The sequence below is a fragment of the Sinohyriopsis cumingii genome, chromosome 2 (assembly GCF_028554795.1).
Source record: "Sinohyriopsis cumingii isolate HCF-2022 chromosome 2, ASM2855479v2, whole genome shotgun sequence".
Lineage (NCBI taxonomy): Eukaryota > Metazoa > Mollusca > Bivalvia > Unionida > Unionidae > Sinohyriopsis > Sinohyriopsis cumingii.
In genome coordinates this window covers 149,177,610-149,198,548 of record NC_142962.1, presented here as the reverse complement: position 1 = coordinate 149,198,548, position 20,939 = coordinate 149,177,610, and the positions used below count along the sequence as shown (strand labels likewise).

Sequence of the window (20,939 nt, the reverse complement as noted above, 5' to 3'; positions counted from 1 at the left end):
TGCGCGCGCTACATGATTTTGTGCATAATTTAACAATATATCCTCGGATGGTTCTTGATGTCCATTTATCCGTAAAGAAACTTCACTAACTCCAAGGTTATCAAATACCATATGTGATTGTTCTTGATCATTTATCCGGTTAATATTTTGCAGTGCAATAAAAATATGTCGTGGTGCAGAAACACCCTGTTGTGATGCTATATGCCATGTAAATAAACCATTAATATTGCTTTGAGCAGCATCTGTGGTTACTGTTAACCATGATAGCAATGATTTACCGCCTTGATCCATAAAAGATAGTAATTTTTGTTCCTCAGTAATAGATGGAGTCATTACTGGCATCCACAATGAAAGTTTTGATATATTTACTTTACCCTCAGCAACAGCACCAGCACCTCGCCAGATTGCATCATTATCATCACCTTTTCTTACGAGCACAATTGTGTGTTTAGCTCCAAAGATGACTTTTCTAACATTTCTGCAAAACCCAAAGATGTGAGATAATGGAATTGCACACGAAAAATTTCTATCACCTCCCGACAGCGCTGATCGGCGTGCTGCAAACCCTAAGTTGTAAGTTGGGGCAATATCTTTTATGATTTCAAATTCAGCAGCTGGTCTAGCTTCACGATCGGGGTTGGCAGCTTCTGCCTGTGGATCAACTGCAGTAGCCCTTGGAGTGAATACCTTGGTATACTGATTATGGTTAGCGTTGTCGGTGATATCTTTAGCGAACATCATTGTTGGACCAGCTGATCTTGTAAAGTCGTCAGAATATCTCGCCAGACCAATTATTGTTGTAGCAACATCAACATCCTTCTGAATTGATTCAATATTTTTTCCATCAATCATGTATGTGGCGCTATCAAACAGTGCCATAATTCCGTTGTTGACAAAACCAACACGCAAATTAGCAGCATATGGCGTATTAGCTACAACATTCGTTACAAGTTTACCTTCTACTTCAATAAACGCTTCAGCGGGCAAGAAATATCTACTTGTATCATGAACCTGTAATTCGATTCTCCCCCGCTGATTTGGTAGTCTTGCGCCATAGGAATAAAATTGATAATCACGTACTGACTCGTACTTAAGGACAGGTGCCTCCATATCAAATGCTGGGTCCGATTCGCGCCTGAACATTTTTATTATAGTTACCATTTTTCCAAATGATGATCATCGTCGACGAAGACCGCTTCCTGCTATTAAATTTGCTGTTATATTTTTTTCTGCTTCTTCAGATATCGCCGCTAGTTTTTGATTTGCAGCCTGATTTATTATTTTACTTACATCTGCAGGCATCACCTCAGTACTTGCCAGTTTCACCGGTGATTGTTGTTTTCGTCGCAATAATCGTGCTAGTCTTTCTTTGATCGCCGAGAACGCCTTACCAGCAACATTGACAATTGCACCAGGAGCTTTATCACGAACAATATCAATAGCCTTCATCGATAATTGTTTTGCAACAGGTGCTACTTTTGGAGCTATCCTCGTGAATAATCCTCGAATGACATCACCAAGTCCATTTCCGTAAATTGCTTCATAGATTGGTAATCGTGAGTTTACCGCTCTAACCTGTGTGGGTTTACGATGATTATCATGCACAATCATCTTATTTTATTTACCATTTATCTAACAACTAGTCATCAACGAGCTCATCAATAAGTTCTCGGTAAACGCCGATATCCATGATACCACCTTGAAATAGTCGCCGACAAATATCAGCTGCTTCATTGGTTATTTCTGGTGAATTATTTCCGGCACGTTTTCCTCCTATGAGAACTTCTAACCGTGACACGTCATTGATGATATTATCAGGACATAAACCAGATCCTGTTTTAGGTTCATCTTGGGGTGGTGGTTGCATTACCGAAGTAAGTACTTCAGTGGTGTCCGGGGGTGAGTCACCTTCTCGAAATCCATGTGGTGAACCTGTCGGTGTAAATGTCATTTTCGGTGCAGAAATTTTCTTCGAGAAGGGTGATTTAAGTGACTTTTTAGCCTTTTTAATTTCCGACATCAACCTTTGTTGTGGCGAAGAAGATTGTTGTTGTTGTTCTATTTGTTGCAGAGGTGGAGGAAGCTGATACTGGGAGGACTCTCCTTGTTCTGGTTGTTCCCGTCTCCCTCTAAGTCTTTCTACTTCTTCTTTAAGTCTTTTAAATTCTTGACCTCTAGCTTGTTTTTTATTGTAATATACGCGATATATCCATTTAATGAAATTATCATCATTTGTTTTTTCATGACCGGGTTTTAAAATACTAGATTTATTAGATATACTATTTAATATTGCTTCAGGTAATCTCTCTCTTTCAGTTTTTCTAATTTCCTCAACAACTCCTTCTTTAAATCTTGCAATTAATCTTAAGCTTTCTTCTGCTGATTTGGGTTCAGATGCAAGTTTTTTTCTCACATCGGCGACTTCAGCACGAAGTTCTCCAATACCTTCAAGTATTTCCTCATTAACAGGTGGAGGCTGAGCTGCGGCTATGTTAGTTGGAAGGTCTCGTAAAATCTTCTTTGTTTGTTTGGTTCTTCTTGCTATTTTTTCAGTCTGCGCCGCAGTTTGTTTTGATACCGGAAGAAGATCTTCTTTGATGACAGTTGTAACTTGTTCAGTAGCTGCAGTGACGGGCTTAAACAGTTTTTTAGTGTCTTCTTCGTACTCAACTTTTGCTTCTTGCTGCGCTTGTAGATTTTTTCTAAATGAGTCTCTGACAGGAAGAAATTTTTTAATTGTTTCTAATCGTTCTCGTGCTGTTCTTGCAGTATGAGATTCTGGATGTACCATTTTATTATAACATAATAATTTAATTAATATCAGCAGAAGAGGAATACAGAAGTTTGATGATATATTATAAACACAGAAAGAACATAAATCCAAAAATAGAAAAACCACCATCAGAACTTGAATATTACTTGAAACATAGAACAAATAAAGATGAAACAAATAAAGATGAAACAGATGAAGATTCCCAATATTGATAGCAGCAGAGAGGGGTGTCTACGGTTCTGTTTGGGACAAACAATAATCGTAGACGTGGTAATTGACCTCTATGAGTGGTCACTATTTTTTTTTGGTAAAACACAAGGGTGACCATTCCCCTAAGTGGTCTGTTCACCCTCTCTGCTGCTTCAGGACATCACTCTCAAGACTTGTATTTCTACTTGACTCCACCTCAGCGTGACGACGAAGTGAGATTCGTGCTTTATCTATTGACACTGGCTATCTCTGGTTTAATGGGAATTATGATTCAGTTTCGTCCTTTGTCAACCAGAATTTTTAGCCAAAAATCAATTACGTTCCATAGCTCCACTACCAGTAGAAATCCCCAGTCTCAGTCAAATCTGAGCTGCAGATGATACAGGTAGACTTTTATGTCCCGTGAGAGCACACCTCTTCTATTTTAAGGCATCCAAAGGAAAAAGAAAGGGTAGGAAGCATCTTTTCCTCCCTCTTAAATTCTCCGTAGACATTTCAGCTGCCACTATTTCAAGCTGGATTGTCGCCACAATCAAAAAAGACTTTCCTTCGTGAAACTTAAAGCCATATGGTTCGAGGCATTGCTACCTCATGTTCCTACCTTAATCATTCGTCTTTGGAGGACATCATGAAGGCAGTATTTTGGCATTCCCATACTACCTCTTCCTTTTTTTTTTACCTTAGCTCATTATCACAACAATGTGTCGGCATCTTTTCTCAGGGTCTCATCGTTATGGCACAACATGTGGCCCTGAGAAATCCCAGCCTTGCATAACATGGACCTCTCCACCCATGGTGTGGGATTTTTTTAATTAATGGAGCATAAGCCAACCCTCCTTACAGACAAATTCAGCTAAATAGTAGCAATGGGTAAACTATTTCTGCTGTTAAAATGTAGTGGGTTTTTTTTAGGAGTGGGGGTAAAACTAACTTTAATTACCATGAGCAAATAAAAGAAGGAACGATACAAATATGCCATGCAGTATATGTCCCCCCCAGAGAACTAATTTAGAATTAATTTTTTATTTTGTATACAATGTTCCATGCCTTATAAGTTGACCCTAAGGAAATAAGGTGAAATATAAAACATGGGATAATAAGCAGTTGCCACATGTATGGTAAGTTATCTCTACAGATTTGATTTGTTAAAATGAAGTCATAGACATCATAAGGTACAACAGAATAGGGCATCGTTTATTTGCCATTAAATTGCTGGTGCTTACTTAGACACTGTAGAACATGATTTCCTTGAAGTATGTCATTGGGGGGTGGGGGTGGATCCTTTTCACAAGATAAATGCAATTATAAAGAGTAACTGTTAATTTGTCACGCTTGCTTTATTGCTTGAATACTTACATCTAACCTTCATACCTGTCAACTTGTACTGTTTACCAGTAATATGTACTTTTTTTTTCTCATTTTCGTCAGTGTACAGCCGTTTTATACAGGTTTTTGTCTTTTAAATTTTTGTATTTATTTTTTTTAAATTAACTTTTTTTTAAATCCCATGAGTCTGGATGTAATTTTTTTATAAAATTGAGCATGATCCAAAATCTTTTTGAGCTATGCGCAAGCAAGGTGCCAATAATTCTAATATGCTTTGGAAAATTAATATTAGACCCAGAGATCAAAATATGTCTTGTTTTTTTTTTGCACCATACCCTGTGTGAAAGTGATAACATCATGCATAGAATTATTGGTTTATATTGCAAGTAAAACCCCAAATCTTGCATATCTGGCATTATTTTAATCTTAGTGCACTTTTTGAGGTGAATAAAGGCACGAAGAAATACTTCAATTGCATTTTATCATTTTATTCTGCCAAATACATACTCTACATATATTTTTTTTAGAATGAGCAAAGATTTAACTATTTTTTAAGATATTTTTTAAAATTTTAGCTGATGTGTGTTGCCAGAAATTAAGTTTTGAATTAAGTGGGTCAAATACATAATCCAAACAGTAAGATGCATTGCCAGTATGACGGAAATAGTACAGATACTTAGTGACATCATTCTCATTGCTCGAAAATATGTTACACAGCAAATTTATATCAACTTTTTGACCAAATAGCAAATTCATAACTTTTTAAACACCAGCTGCACAATTTTAATAGAACTGATCACCAGCTTAAGAGGTGTAAACCTCTGGACTGCAACTTTGGCAACTTTTTTTATTTTTAGATTTCAATTTTTGGACTGTTTCTGACGTAATATATAGGGTTTAGAGGGGGAAAATATAAATATGTAATAATGATACCATGATGCATACAAAGAAGTTAACATTACACCTTGAAAATGTATTTTCAAAATACCTTGAATGTAGCTAAATTTTTGTACTAGTAGTAACACTTTCTTTTTTGAGTTGCTCCACACCGGGATTATGAAGCGCATAAAGATGAGCTTGAGGATTATTGCAATGCAGACTGTGAGAGATCGTTTCTATGAAAAATACAGATTGTAGGAAGTTCCTGTATGCAGACAGACACTCTAACATCATTTTGTACTGTGTAAAATAAACATTGACACCTGCTGCAAAGACTTTAAGATCCCTGATTACATTTTGAAAAGTGCAATGGGTACATGTGTTGCATATAATAACGTGTGTGTGTTACAACACACTCAAAATCAAAAGAATAAAATAAATTTTCAGAGATGTAAATAATCATGTAAATGTGTGTAAAATTTGTTCGTGAATGGCATTTGTTGTTTTAAAACTGTTGATCTTATATAATGTATGAATACATTTTTTTGGGAAGGTTTTTTGGTCTGGTGTACAGATTTTCTTCTCATGGTTGACAGGTATGAACCTTTAGCTATTATGCAGTTTAACCACAGCTGGCTAGAATATGAAAATGGAGCATGTCCTGGGGGAAAATAAAGCACATCACAGCAAGAAAAGGCATCCCATGGGTGTTTACACATAAGGGCAAGGGGGTGGGGGCACTAGCCCCTCCTCCAATTTCACCTTTAGACATGTTTAGGCCTTCATCTGTGAAATTTGATGGCTGACCACTACATGTTTGCGCCCCCTGCTCCTACCCTCCCAAAAGTTTCTCCAGGAGTCATGTCCATCCTTTGAGAATTTCACTCATATTGGACCTGGAAGATAGGTCAGTATTTATTGAAACAAGCACTCAAAAAGGCAGCATAAAAACCTGATTTTAGATCCCAGCCTCCCTATTTTTTTCATTCAGTCTCCCTACTTGGTTTTTGGGGGCCCTGAGTGGCAGAGTGGTATAAAGCACTCACCATTACAGATCATTGTCCTCTCACCTCTGTCAAAATGGGTTCGAATCTTAGATTCAGCCAGTGTGGGTATGTGAGGAAGCTTGCCATTAACTTCTCGTGGGTCAGTGGTTCTTTCTGGCGTTTTCCAGGGTTCTTCCTCCACCACTGATACTGGTCGCCATGTATAGCCTATAGTGTGCTGAAAAATGGCATTAAACCCTACAACAACTACAACCAACTGTATCAATCTGCGCATGAAATATGTAAACAGAAATAAAAATATCTTCATTTTCATTTGATAACAGTTTTTATTTTGATAAAATATACAATTCAAAGCATGACATATACAAGCTAAATTTGTTAAGTGTTTCTATTGCAAATTTTAAAAAGAAATTGTGAACTTATTTTCATCAATGTAGTACTGCAGTTGTTCATGATATAGGCACAGACTGGACAAAATTCATGCAAATCAACATTTTTGGGTTTTCAAAAATATATGATAAGAAAAATCTGTGCTTTTGAGAAGGTATATGAAAACATTTAAAATCATAGACTGAACTTCTTGTATCATTTGAATTGGACAAGAATGAAGATGGCATTAATGTAGATTTTATTTCAGTTTGTCAGTTATATTCTTAATTCAGGCTTTGTAAGAATTCACTATTGTTAAAAAATGTGTGTCACTTACTGTTTTTGATGACTTTTTCCTAATTTCTTGATATTACAGTCTTGAAAAAGCAGGGTAGTAAGCATGAAAGTATCACGTTTAAAACAAAACGTTTTATGTTAAATAAACCATTTAAATTGTATTGCAGATGATCTGGTATGCCTGTATTAGAATAATGTATCAAAATGAAAGAGAGGAAGTGGAAAAACGGCTTGTTTTATAGTGGTGCAAATAACCTAGTTGTAGAAACAATAGGACCCTTGTCCAATCTAATATTTAAGATATGGACAGAAATATCCTTGTTTACTGGAAAATTGAGAATCATAAAAGCAAATTCCTAGTACTTTAAACAGCTTATTTTTTTACTTTATATAACACCAGACTTATTGATTAAATGATGTTTCATCTATATCCATTGCCTGATTTTCTTTCTTTCTTGACAGGGTGCAGAAGATTCCACGTCTCGTGGTTGCATCATTAGATGGATACCTGTATATATATAACATTGACCCAAATGAAGGTGGAGAATGCATGTTGTTGCGTCAACATAGGTAATTAAAAGTCATTTAAACTTTCTGAAAGAAGGGAGTTATTGTATTTTACCGTTGACTTCACACGTGAATTATTCTGTGGCATTAATTTATGAGGTTACATGTAAAGCATGTCTCTTTTTATAAGTGTACCTTTTTGTTATATATATTTTTATGTGTCAGCTGTAAAACCCTTAAACATTTTTCATTTGGATTTTGTTATATTTAAAAGCTTCAGCACCTATCAAATTCTCTTCTGTACTTTGGACTCCTGCAGTTTTCTGACATTTCAGATATTAAAAATTTTAATTGATGTGTACTGGTTTTTCATTTTGTAAAACATTCCTTTATAAATATTATGTTTAAAGAATTTTTTCAAAATTGTTATTGAACAAGTAAATGGAATCTTAAATATCTGTCCACTTCAGTTTATATAATGGAACATCTATAACCTTAGATTTGGGCTCAGACTCTTTCATTATGTTTAACTATATGTTTGAACTAACCAAATGACATATGATCCGTATATTTTTCTCTCATACAGATCCTTTGGAAAACAGACATATACTGAAATAGACGTTCTTTGAAAAGGATAAAGATCACAGTCATATTCATTGCAGTGCAGACAAGAAATTATTTTTTCTAAAAAAAATTCTACCATTTCTGAAAAAATATATATATATTGTTTATCATTTTCAGTCATAGTGAAGTATTAAATCTTTTACAGGCTGGATGGTAAAGCATCAGAAAGTCATGTACCAGAGTCCCCTCTAGGATTAGAGCAGGACAAACCTTTAACACAGCAAACTGGTACACCAATCACTTACGCATGCACAGTCAAGCGAACAGATGCAGCTCCGCAGGGGACACCACCCCCTTCAGGTAAGGTGCTTCTCGGAGCAGGCCAGCATTTTGTGGCGGTGGGGACTTTCCCACCCTCTCCCAATCCTGCACCGCAGCCCTTCTCACAACAGCAGGAAACATATGCCCATGTGTTGAAGCGAGGAGAGGGGCCCATGAACTGCACAACAGAGGAATGCGAGTTTCCAGACATTGCCAATATTCTTGCGGGCAGAGGTAACATGAATGAGTTATAATCATCCATGTTCCTGTATCATAACCTGATCCTCATGGTGTATGGATTTGTTATCATCATCACTGTTTTTGCCATTCACTGAATTGTAGAAATGTTTGGCTTGGAGGGACTTTCATTCCTCCATGCTTATGGCATTGTGTCCATTCAGCATTACTAAATGTTGTGTTACTAATAAAAGTTGCAAACACTGTACATGTATGAAAATTAGTAGCAAAGTCTAGAGCCACTAGATTTTCAGGATCATTTTTTTTTCAAGGGAGGTAACTAAAGATTATATAAATGGTTAGGATTTATATTAGTTATTTCCCATTTAGGTGATTTTGTAATTGGCATTGGGTTGGATTTTATAAAAAGAATTTCCTGACTGGTTATCCTGGCTATTTAAAAAAAGATCTTGTGTATCTTTGGTATTGTTAAAGAATTCTTGATTCCCTTTATTTTGGTGTATGATTGGGTATAATCTGAGTTTTTGAGTGTACAGCTTGACCTAAATTCAGATGTGCACCTATAAAGAAAATGGTAGCTCTACATGGTCATTTTCACTTGCTGCACTTAATAGATAAATTGTGAGAAAAAAGAATGAGCAAATTACCATTTTTACTTAGTATATATTTTATTCATTGCAATTTCATAAGCTGGTTTTGCTTGCTTTGGCAAAATTCATTTTTTCTGTTTTAATAACTGCTAAAGTTAGTGTACTTTGGACTAGTTTAGGCTGATTTTTAGGGCACATGGAAGCAGTACTTTCTTGAACTGACTAGATCATGCACAATTTGCACAACTACAACATGTAAAGAAATTTCAGCCACAGTGCATGAAAGTTGCACAGAGGTTATCCAACATTATCTCCATTGTGCACATTCCAAATGCAGACAACTTCACCTTACCCTTTTCATTGTCAGAAGCACAGGTGCTTGTATAGTTGCTTACAGTTTATATATAATATAGTCTGGCTCCAGTCTGTTATGAATTATATCCCACATTCAGTCTTTTTTAGATGACAGAGCAGCCTAATGTAGTTTCTAAGGTACACAGTGTGACAGATGCTCACTTAGGTAAAAATAAAGTCAATACATTTATATTGTATAAGTACAAGGGAAGACAATTTTCTGCTTTCTCTTATTACCTACTTATTAATCAGCTGCTATTTCAGTGTACACTTTATGCCTAATATGTTAGTGCAGTGAGCTGAATGGAATACTGTTTTCATAGGTCGAATGAAGATGACATAATTTGCCTACTGCTAACCTGATTTTCAGTTGACCGATAAGGGGGCAGTATTTAATTTAGTGCATTGTACATGAATATTAAGCAGAAGCGATGATGGCCATATTGACAGGTAGACATTCTGTAAAGGTGTGGAAGTAAGTCAGATTTTTGTAAAGGTATAAAAGGGCAAAATGCCTGTTATGCTTTGCAAAGTGTCCTTTGAAATAGCAGCATTGATTCTTAAATAGATCACTGGAGGAAGCAGAGAAGTGATGTGCATAGGTAAATTGTAAGCAGCTGTACTAATCATTGTGATCAGAAGTACATAATATCTGTGGAGTGCCACCATTAGATGGAAATACTTGGAATAATAGTAGAAAATGTTTTTGAAAAGAACTCGCAATAATTTCTAAAATAATGTTTTATAAATTCTCTTGTTATTTTAAGAAAAGAAAATTTTATTATAGTACAAATCACATAGCTCATGTATGTGCTCTAAGTCACTTTTTGCAGCTAAAGGTGTTGTTTTGGAGAATTAGATTACTCATGAATTTAAATGGCGTTTATCACTTTATTTTGCACCTTGACCATCAAAATTCCATTAAAGATCATATAAATTCCTCAAAAAAAGCTTAACACCAAATTCAATGATAATGTACTTCAACATTTTTAGGCACAGTCAAGCAAGTGGGGTGATCTCATTTAAACCGTTTTTTTGTGCACTATGAATAAGAGAGAATGTGCCTGCAGTTGGGAAATAGTTATATTATGAACTTAAACAGAGACACGACAATGTCGTCAGTTATAAACCAGGCCTGGGCAAACACCAGCAGGAAAACAATTGGCACACAAGTCCGTTAAATTGGAGGCAATTATGTAACTAATATAAATCGTCTGTATTGTTCACACGATCATACCTTGATTCCCCCAGCACTAGTAATAGTTCAATCCAATATCAACTTTCTTGACCCAATGTAATGCCGAACTGCCATTGTAAAAGTCCATAGCAATCAACAGGTTTTATCTGGAAATTTTGTTATGACAGTTATTCTGTAGATCACTCAAAAACCATGATTGAATAAATTTTGTTACAACTCTGTTATGGCTAAATTTTAAAAATATAAATATTATTTTTTAAACTTATATCAGTAAATGCACTTTCATGACCCGTGTGACTTGTACTGTAGACACATTATTTAGAGCCTTTTGTTAATATTACTAAAAGAGAATGAATGGCAATTTCTTCAGAGTTGGTCTCTCTGGTCCTATGTAAAATATGATCACTTTAACCCTCCAAGCCATTAGTGTTTCCAGTACTTTGATATGTTTTTTCTTTGCACATATTACATATATCCTGTGTCAAAGTTGATACGAACAATAAATAATAACTTATAACACTAGCCAGTAAACTGATAGCATGGTTAGAGCTATTTTGGCTAACTGTTAAACAGTGTAAAGTCAATGCATTATAAAGTGTGAATTAGTAACAAGTTTATAACTTGGTCGTAATATGCATGCATGTCCTTTTCCAAAACTTTTGTCTTGCCCACTTACTGGAGATTGTTGCACGGGTCTGCTATTTGAGTATACTGTAAAATCACTAAGTATTAGTGATCTTAACATTTTTACCATTGAATATAAATTCCCGAATTTATTATGTACCAAAATGCATATTATATACAAATTCATTTATCCAAGTAGCAGGAAAAGTGGTATAGCAGTTCAGTACAATCGAATTGTATCAAATGGCAACCAGACTCCTCAAGCATGCACCTGAATGGACAACATTATTTATGCTGCTTTTAGTTGATGAGTTGTGTGCATTTTTTTTTTTTGCAAGACTGGTAATAATAGGCTTGAATCCCTTTTTGTTCTCTGCAATAAAGCTGAAAATAATTATGCTAGACATCATCTGTACCTGATAATGACAAATTTGGCAATCCTCACTTGATGAAATTTGGGTGACTGAAGCCAGACTTCATCGATCCAAGCAATAACACAGTGGCCATATTTGCATATATATTAACTTGCTTGAATTGGCAAAGCAATACAAATTGTCATTGGTCAGTGTTTCAAACTGCAGCCAATAAAATTTACTCTTCTGTTCCTGTCCAGGTGAACCACACATAAAACATCAATGACAAGTACTATCTAACAACCAGCTGATCTTGGCAGATACCATAATTCAGTATGATTTAAAATTAAAAGTGTTGGCTTAGATGGGATATATTAAGCAGAATGAATTTCCATGCGGAATTATCATTATACAAAAGATGTGACTGAGATGAATTAAAGCTCAAACAACCTAACCATGTGGGGGCCCAGAGTGTCCGAGTGGTCTCAAGCACTCACCATTACAGATCACTGCCATCTCACCTCTGTCTGCGTTGGTTCAGTCTTGGGTTCGGCCATCTTCCTCCACCATTAATACTGGCTGCCATGTATAGCCTATCTTATGCTGAAAATTGGCATAAAACCCTATAACAACAACAACCACAGCAACCTAGCCATGTGACTCAGCTTCACTACCCAAAGGTCATTATCCACTTTGTTGCACAACATTGCTTAGGAATGGAGTGGGTCAGTGACCCATATGTAGCAACGGTGTGTTTGTCTTTACCTGCATTAGTATTGATGTGTTCTGTTTTGAATAGTAATGGATTGAATGATTTGGATGAAGCCCAGCCAAATATTAATGTGTGTCACCATGTGTATTCACTGACACATCCTTTATAATTATAGCTCTAATTTTCCTGACTGATTAGCATTTTGTAGATAAATTTATATTTAGCATAAGGTTTTGCCTTAAATTAAATTCATTGATATTCACACAGTTTCAGTTCTTATACAAATCATATATTCTCGTTTGGAGGAATTTGCATTCCATGATACTTGGCATGTGATTTCCATGAGGGTCACTACACAATGAAATAACATTTACTTACCTGTTATCAAATTGCTTTCAAGCTGAATTTTGATTTGCAGAAATATCTATTTTGTTTATTTCAATTTATTTGTTTTACCTTTAAAGTACTTGGTAAAGACTGTAAATCAAGGATTGTGTTCTTTTTTTTCCTAACAAATTGTTGCATGGCTAAATAAATAATTTACTGTATATAATATCTAGTATGTTTTAACCTCAACTATCAAAAATATTCCAAAATAATACACAAAATAAAATATTCCAAAATCATACACAAAATAAAATATTCCAAAATAATACACAAAATAAAATATTCCAAAATAATACACAAAATAAAATATTCCAAAATAATACACAAAATAAAATATTGGTTCTTCCTCCACCATTAATACTGGCCGCCATGTATAGCCTATCGTGCTGAAAAATGGCGTTAAACCCCACAACAACAACAACAACAACAAAATAAAATATTCCAAAATAATGCACAAAATAGAATATTCCAAAATAATACACAAAATAAAATATTCCAAAATAATACACAAAATAAAATAGAAATTAGTTACAAAAAATGTGTTTGTATTTCATGTTAGAACCCATTTTGATAAAATTCCTTGCAGTCTAGACCAGGTTGCTTATGACTGGATAAATTGTTTAAATCATTGTGTAATGTGAGTGATGTGTAAGAAGATGAATGCTGCTATAATTGTAACTAACTGTGGAAATTTATTGTAACCAGATAGAATTTGTGGGCATCTAGACTTCTGAGTCTGAAATACATTCCTCCGCTGTATCAGCTGAATTGTTACTTCATGAATTTGCCACATTTTAATGCATTGATACAGATATTCCAATTTACAATATCTACTAGACTATATGCAAAAACCTAATGTTCATGAGTGAATTGGCCTTCAGAAATTGCTAATTACTTCTAATTAGCTGCCAACCTGCTTGACAAAATCAGGCATCTCTTGTTTACTTCATTATTTACTTCAACTACTTGTGAGTTGTTCCTGATTAAGTTAATTGGATAAAACCGCATAAATACATTCCTGATAAATTGATGACTGGACATTCAGGTTACTGAAACCTGCATTTTATTGGAAATGCTTAAAGCAGTGAAACTGGAAGTATCTGTATGGGAGAACCTGACCTTATGACTTTTCTATCCAGATAGTTAAAGTCATTGTCAAGTGACATCTGCATTGGAAATTAATATAATTCACAGCCGATGAAAGAAAGCTACCTGGATAACTCTATGACTGTCATGTCTAAATGTTACAATCAGAATGTGTTTCTCTTTCTGGCAACAAAGTAGGAAGAAAACAAAAAGGAAATTTAATTGCTTAGTTTTTTTAAGGTTTCACATATGTGCAACTCATTACCATCTTTTCAGGAAAAAATCTTGATCCACTTCTCAATAAAGAAATATGATCCCCTTTTAGGAAAGATACTTGATCCACTTTTCAGGAAAGATACTTGATCCACTTTTCAGGAAAGATAATTGATCCACTTTTCAGGAAAGATACCATTATTACACTATGTAATGGCTACGTGTCTGTCCTATGTTTCTAGATGTGAACTCATTGTTACAATTTGGTGAGGGGGGCTTTTACATAGTGCATGCAGTATCATGTGTGCATGATGGAAAAATGGTGCATATTGCAGATTCCTATAAATTAGTTTCTTTCTTTAGGCAAATCAATTCATTATCATATAGAGAAAAAGGTTCACTTCCAAATTACTGAAATTTATTTGGTCAGTTTTACTAAAGCTCTTTCACCATTTACCCACATCTCTCTTTTGTATGCATGGATTACATCTGAGCCTTCTCAAAATATGATTAGTTTCTGTGATTTTACAATTTAACTGTATTTTCGATTAAGTTTTTTTTGTCTGAAGTTCTTCTTTCACCATTTGTACAAAATGAGAAGAAATAAACTTACAAGACATAAGTAGTCAGTGATATTGTATTCTTTCCAATTTATTCAAGTGGAATTAGAACCTGGAATGGCTTACATGTCTTTGGTTAACATATGTGTTAGGTAATTCCTATTTTTTATATTTTCAGTGTTTATACGCCGAATAACAAAGAGATTATACCCTCTAACAACATAAAATTTCATATTAATGGTGTCATTTATGAATGAAGAACAACATATCATGTTTATATTTCACTGTCATTAGTATATTGCAATATGCATTAAAACTGATTTACATTTGACAACAATATGCATTAAAACTGATTCACATTTGACAACAATATGCGTTAAAACTGATTCACATTTGACAACAATATGCGTTAAAACTGATTCACATTTGACAACAATATGCATTAAAACTGATTCACATTTGACAACAATATGCATTAAAACTGATTCACATTTGACAACAATATGCATTAAAACTGATTCACATTTGACAACAATATGCATTAAAACTGATTCACATTTGACAACAATATGCACTAAAACTGATTCACATTTGACAACAATATGAACACTTGCTTTGTTACATGTAGCATCTTTGCATTTACGGAAACAGCCATTGAATAGAAATATTTTGTATTTTTTTTTTTGTGTCAGAATTTGCATATTGCAATATTATGTTTTCTTACTCATAGAAAAACCAGTTATTCCTGGTTGATAATGCTTGTTCCATCACCTATCTAACTGAATCTAGTCTGTATTAAATGAAATTGATGCCCGTCTGACTTCCAATGTGGCCACCATGGGAGCCATCTGGAGAATATCACCACTTCTGATTGAATGGTTATATCATCATGGACTTTTCATCAAAAGGTTCCTTATTATATCTACTTGGTCCTAAACCAAAATGATTCTGATCTTACTTTCAGTTTGGTCAGTGTGATGGCCATCTTGAAAACTTTTGTTATTGACACTCCCTTGAATTAATGGATATATCAGCATTGGGTCCTTGAATTAATGGATATATCAGCATTGGGTCCTTGAATTAATGGATATATCAGCATTGGGTCCTTGAATTAATGGATATATCAGCATTGGGTCCTTGAATTAATGGACATATCAGCATTGGGTCCTTGAATTAATGGATATGTCAGCATTGGGTCCTTGAATTAATGGATATATCAGCATTGGGTCCTTGAATTAATTGACATATCAGCATTGGGTCCTTGCCTAAAGAACCTCTTACGACTTCTGATTTGGCAGAAATGAAAATGTGCAGATCTTACTTGTAGTATGATTGACCAGCTTGAAAATCTTATTGCTCAAGAATATCAGAGATGGTTAGACACTGATTAGAGGAAAAGAAGAGATGGTATCTTGGATTCCCGAAAAATTGTTTGATCCATTTAAGCATAGGTCATTCAAGGGACTCTTGTTTTATACACTATTAAAGACTTTGGTATCTTTTACCTTTTATCTTGTAAGAGAAAATATTTACTTTTATTAGAAAGTATTCATCTGTTACCTTTTATCTTTTACGAGAGAATATTTAATATTTGCTTTTATTAGAAATGGTTCATCTTTTACCTTTTATCTTGTTAAAGAGAGAATGTTGACATTTATTAGAAATGGTTCACCTTTTACATTTTATCTTGTAAGAGAGAATATTTACTTTTATTAGAAAGTGTTCGTCTGTTACCTTTTATCTTGTACAAGAGAATGTTTAATATTTGCTTTTATAAGAAATGGTTCATTCTTTACCTTTTATCTTGTTAAAGAGAGAATGTTGACATTTATTAGAAACGTTCACCTTTTACCTTTTATCTTGTAAGAGAGAATATTTACTTTATTAGGAACAGTTCATCTTTTACCTTTTATCTTGTAATTATAGGTTACTGCATTTGTATGGGAAAATATGAACGAGTTTTGGGTTGGAAAACTGCATGACCTTGGGAGTTCAGTATATCCTTCCAACAAAATGAGTTCATATTTTCCCATACAAATGCAGTAACCTTTTTATTATATGCTCATTTTTTTATTCTACCTAAGGTTTAATTATATAAACAAAATACACTACAAGAAACAACGTAAATGAATGAATGCCATATTCCATACTAAATATACAAGCACAGATTTGTCATTACACAATAACATCATTTTTAATGCGCACATAACTCCACCCAGATAAATTTGAACTTAGTCGCACGCTCGACATAACTTTCGAAAGAAAATGGCGTGTCTAGTTAAAATTGAAATTTGCAGTCATATTGTGAATGAATGCGCATTGCAACAACTTTTCCATTTGATCTGGAATGAATATATTTTGGTATTTTGTTTCGATTTGATGAAAGTTTGTGATTTTGGACTGGATTCATCTGTGCAAGTTATACATGAAATACATCGGATTGAAGTGGTGCGGGAGAAGCATGTTTACATCCGCAAATGTTTTTCTGTTTCTGTCATTGAATTTTTAAAATCATAATGTGGGAAAAATATGAAGGCTTTCAATTGCAATTATTAAAAAGACGATATGGAATTTAATGCTTATTTCATTTTGAGTGCAGTAAGGAGAATGCAGTTGCACTTATCATCGAAATTACAGCACAGTTTCGAAATGTGTAATCCAGATTGAAAACCTATGACATGGCTCATGTAATTCGGATTTGCAGAATTAAGAAAATACATTTTGAGGAAATTCAGGATATAAAACTGTAAGTATATTTTATTTTGCCATTACTATCACCAGCTAAAGAAGAGAGTATATGACTTGTCACTTGTATGTTATTTGTAAGGACCTTATCTTGCGTCTGTTATATACAGTACTGTAGCTAGCCTAATTCCGTAACAGTGTGCCAAAACAGCTGGTATGTGGCAGTCCACAAAACATCTGTTTTAGTTCGTTCAGAAACAAATTTTAACAACCACAACATACACACGGGTGTACATGATTTATGTACAAATCAAAAGTGCTGGTGTCTGCGTCCATTGTTTGTTTACAGTAGAAAGTAGTTCTTTTATGCATGTGAATGCTTTATGTTTATTATCGCGCGAGTTCAGTATCGGGTAATACTGAACGATTCTTACAATGCAAAGTTAACAGGGAAAAAATGAGCATATAATAAGAGAAAATATTTACATTTATTAGAAACAGTTCATCTTTTACCTTTTATCTTGCTGGAGAGAATATTAACATTTATTAGAAAGTGTTCCTTTTCCTGAAGATATTAGTTATTTACATCCTTTATACTTTAACAATGTTTTAAGATATCTTTGCCTCTTATCTGCAAGCAGTGCATATTTACAATTTGTTTTGGAAGTATCTCTCTGAATTCTTTTGAAATTTCTACATTTATATTTTTAGACCGTTAAGACTGCACTATACAGCCTGTATTATACTGATGTGCTGATAACTATGAGATAACTGGATCAGAGTTTAGATGCTTACAATTTTCTGATAATATCTAAAATTGTATATAGCGTAAAAGATAAATAGTGAGAATAATTTTTACCTAAATTTCAGAATAATATCAAGAATTTTGGAAAATACATTTTATAGTTATGTGTTGTACATATATGTAATGAATCATTTTGTAGTTCAGTTGCTTAATTAATTAATCAAAAATGCCAGTAATTGAATTAAATTTCATTTTTGTATAAAAGAAACAAAATTGTACGGGATAACCACTAAATCAGCAGATTCAGTACATGATCATGTAACAGCTTTTGTATCTTTTGACAGATTCCCAGCCATTTCAAGAGTTTGATCAAGGGGCAGCAGGTGGCAAGGATGGAAATACCGATGATCTGGGTGCCCTACGACTTGATGATGATAATGAGTTTCCTCCCATGACTCACAAGATAGAATAGCAACTACTCAAAAAAAGGGCTACATCACAGGATTGCACATTGGTTGTAAAGAAAAAAAATTAGTAAATTGTTAATACATTTTGGTGCAGGGAAGATGAGGAAATCCCACAAGAGTTGCTGTAATTAAATCAAGGTGGGAGATATGATTTTTTGGGGAAAAGTGTAAAAAGGTTAAAATTTGAATTAATTGTGAACAGAATTTTTTATTTTAATCTATAAACTTCTAATGATATACCTGACATGTGAAATTTAACATGCTTAGAAAGTATTCTGGTGCTTATCACTGGAGATTTCAATATAAAATGTGTAATAGGAATGGTTTTAGCTGTACTATAGACCATAAGAATACATATGGGATGGTCTCTTGTCCGTCATTCATCTGTTGATTAGCACAAATTTTGTATCACTACATCTCGTACTTAAAGAGATGCTGTGAATCTTTACATGCAGAATCATCCTATGGTCTGGAAAGTCCTAAATAATAATGGTGCTGCTCTTGGACATCCAATATATTGCTGCTGCTTCTCTTGACTGAATGGTCATATCAAGATAGAGGTTTCACTGAAAGACTTTTTATGATGTTTATTAGTTGGTCATAAATAAAAATGGTACCAATCTAATGTCCATTAAGACCACCGTGGCAGACATGTTGAAAATTTTGTTATTCCTACTCCTGAATAGAAAGTCATATTCAAGTAGGATTTTCACCTTAATATTTTTTGTGATGTCTAGTTAGTCATGTTTGAAAAGGGTGACACTTGCACATCTAATATGGATGCCACAGTGGCCATCTTGAAAATATTTCAATTACCATTACTCCTGAATGGATGGAATTATCAGTATAGGGATTTTACTAAATTAATTTTATGATGTCCTGTTGGGCTGTAATTAAAAGTCTGCTGCTCAGACATCCAATATGGCTGGCTTGAAAATCTTGTTATCAATATGCTTGAATGAATGGTCATTTCAATATGGACTTCTCACTGAAAGACTTCGTATAATGTCTAGTTGTTCATAAATGGAAATGGTGCCAGTCTGAATTCCAGTACAACTGCCACAGTGGGTACCATGAAAATCTTGTTATGGCTAGTTCTTCTTGATGGTTGGTAATTTGGATATTGTTGTCCAGAAGTCTTTTTATATATTGTTGGTCCTAAATGGAAATGGTGCAGATCTGATATTAATATGGCCACCATGACAGCCATCGTGAAAATTATTATCATTACTTCTACAGAACAGGAAGTTGTATCAATAGGTTTCCACCAGAATACTTCTTAATGATGTCTTAATGTAAATGGTGCCAAACTGACATCCAAAGCAGCTAATTTGAAAATCTTGTTATTGCTAAAATATACAGGAGATGGTTTCAGCACTCAGCAGTCGGAAGAAATGGTCACTCAGCAGTCAGAAGAAATGGTCTTATCTTGATGTCTGGGAAATGTGTTTGGCCAGTAGGGCATCATTCTATTCGTGAGACTGTTGTTTTTATAATTATTTGTGACATTTAAGCCCCTTTAGTGTATAGTTCATGTACATCCATAAGTAGATTAGTAAACTTGGCAATATTTTTTTTCTTCATTCTTGTAAAGAGTAATGCCTGGTGACCTTTTACTTATGATATCAACATATGTTGAGATATTGTGATAGATTTGTGATTCATGCCTTCTGTACTTGTATATTATTAATTCATTGTATTTCTACACACCTGGATTATTGGTGGGGTAAATTTTGCTAATAATAATGTCCTGCCATTGCAAAGCATTTTCTTTTTGATGGACCTATGCTTTGTGTAATACAATTTGTGTCTGAGGTAAGGTCAGTGAAACATTACATTTATTCACTCTATATTTGTTTCTTTTGTGTATTAGTCCCTAAAAATGAATCTTAGCCTGTTCAAGATGCAGAGGCACCTTGGTTACTACTTTATCTGTTCTTCCACCTGTCTATCTTACAGTTTATCTATCCATCCATCCATTTGTCTGTACATGGGTGAATGGAAACTTTCCAGTAGAGTGACAATGTGAGTTTTAGATTTTTGGTATTGTATTTATACCCCATGACTTTGCCCCATTTTGACACAAAATCACTGTGAAAGTTGCCAATATGCATCCATGTAACAGATATGCTCCCAAGGCACATAAATGGATGATTAGCATGATTGTGTGATTAGCACTAGTTTGTATGAATTTATGCATTCAGAAAGCAGTGATGGACAAGAACTCCCACAAAGTAGTTTAAAGTTGCATAAATAAAAGTTTACTGTGGGTGGCAGTATGCAAAATTTATTTCTGTTACAATAATTCGAACAAAAATAAGAATTGAAAAAATAAATTCAAAAGTAGTGATATCTTTATCACCATACCTCTGTCATTCCAAAGTCTACAGATGTACATTAATGCAAAAGGATACTTGGAAATCCGGCTAATTATTTATACCTGAAATACACGTCTTGGATGGGTTATAAAATTGATACCCTTTCCTTTTGTATATGTATGCACAAAATTAAGAA

General features: G+C 34.2%; 1 protein-coding gene across 1 annotated transcript in view; it reads left to right on the top strand.

Annotated features, from left to right (window-relative positions):
• Window positions 1-20,275, top strand: part of LOC149806062 (WD repeat domain phosphoinositide-interacting protein 2-like) — a 75,710-nt gene extending 55,435 nt beyond the window's left edge. Inside the window, exons 9-11 of the mRNA XM_089950936.1 lie at window positions 7,324-7,431; window positions 8,138-8,292; window positions 18,303-20,275. Of these exons, the coding sequence (XP_089807062.1) occupies window positions 7,324-7,431; window positions 8,138-8,292; window positions 18,303-18,430 (391 nt within the window). The 3' untranslated portion in view covers window positions 18,431-20,275. The remainder of the gene's footprint in view (window positions 1-7,323; window positions 7,432-8,137; window positions 8,293-18,302) is intronic.
• Window positions 20,276-20,939: the final 664 nt, after the last annotated feature.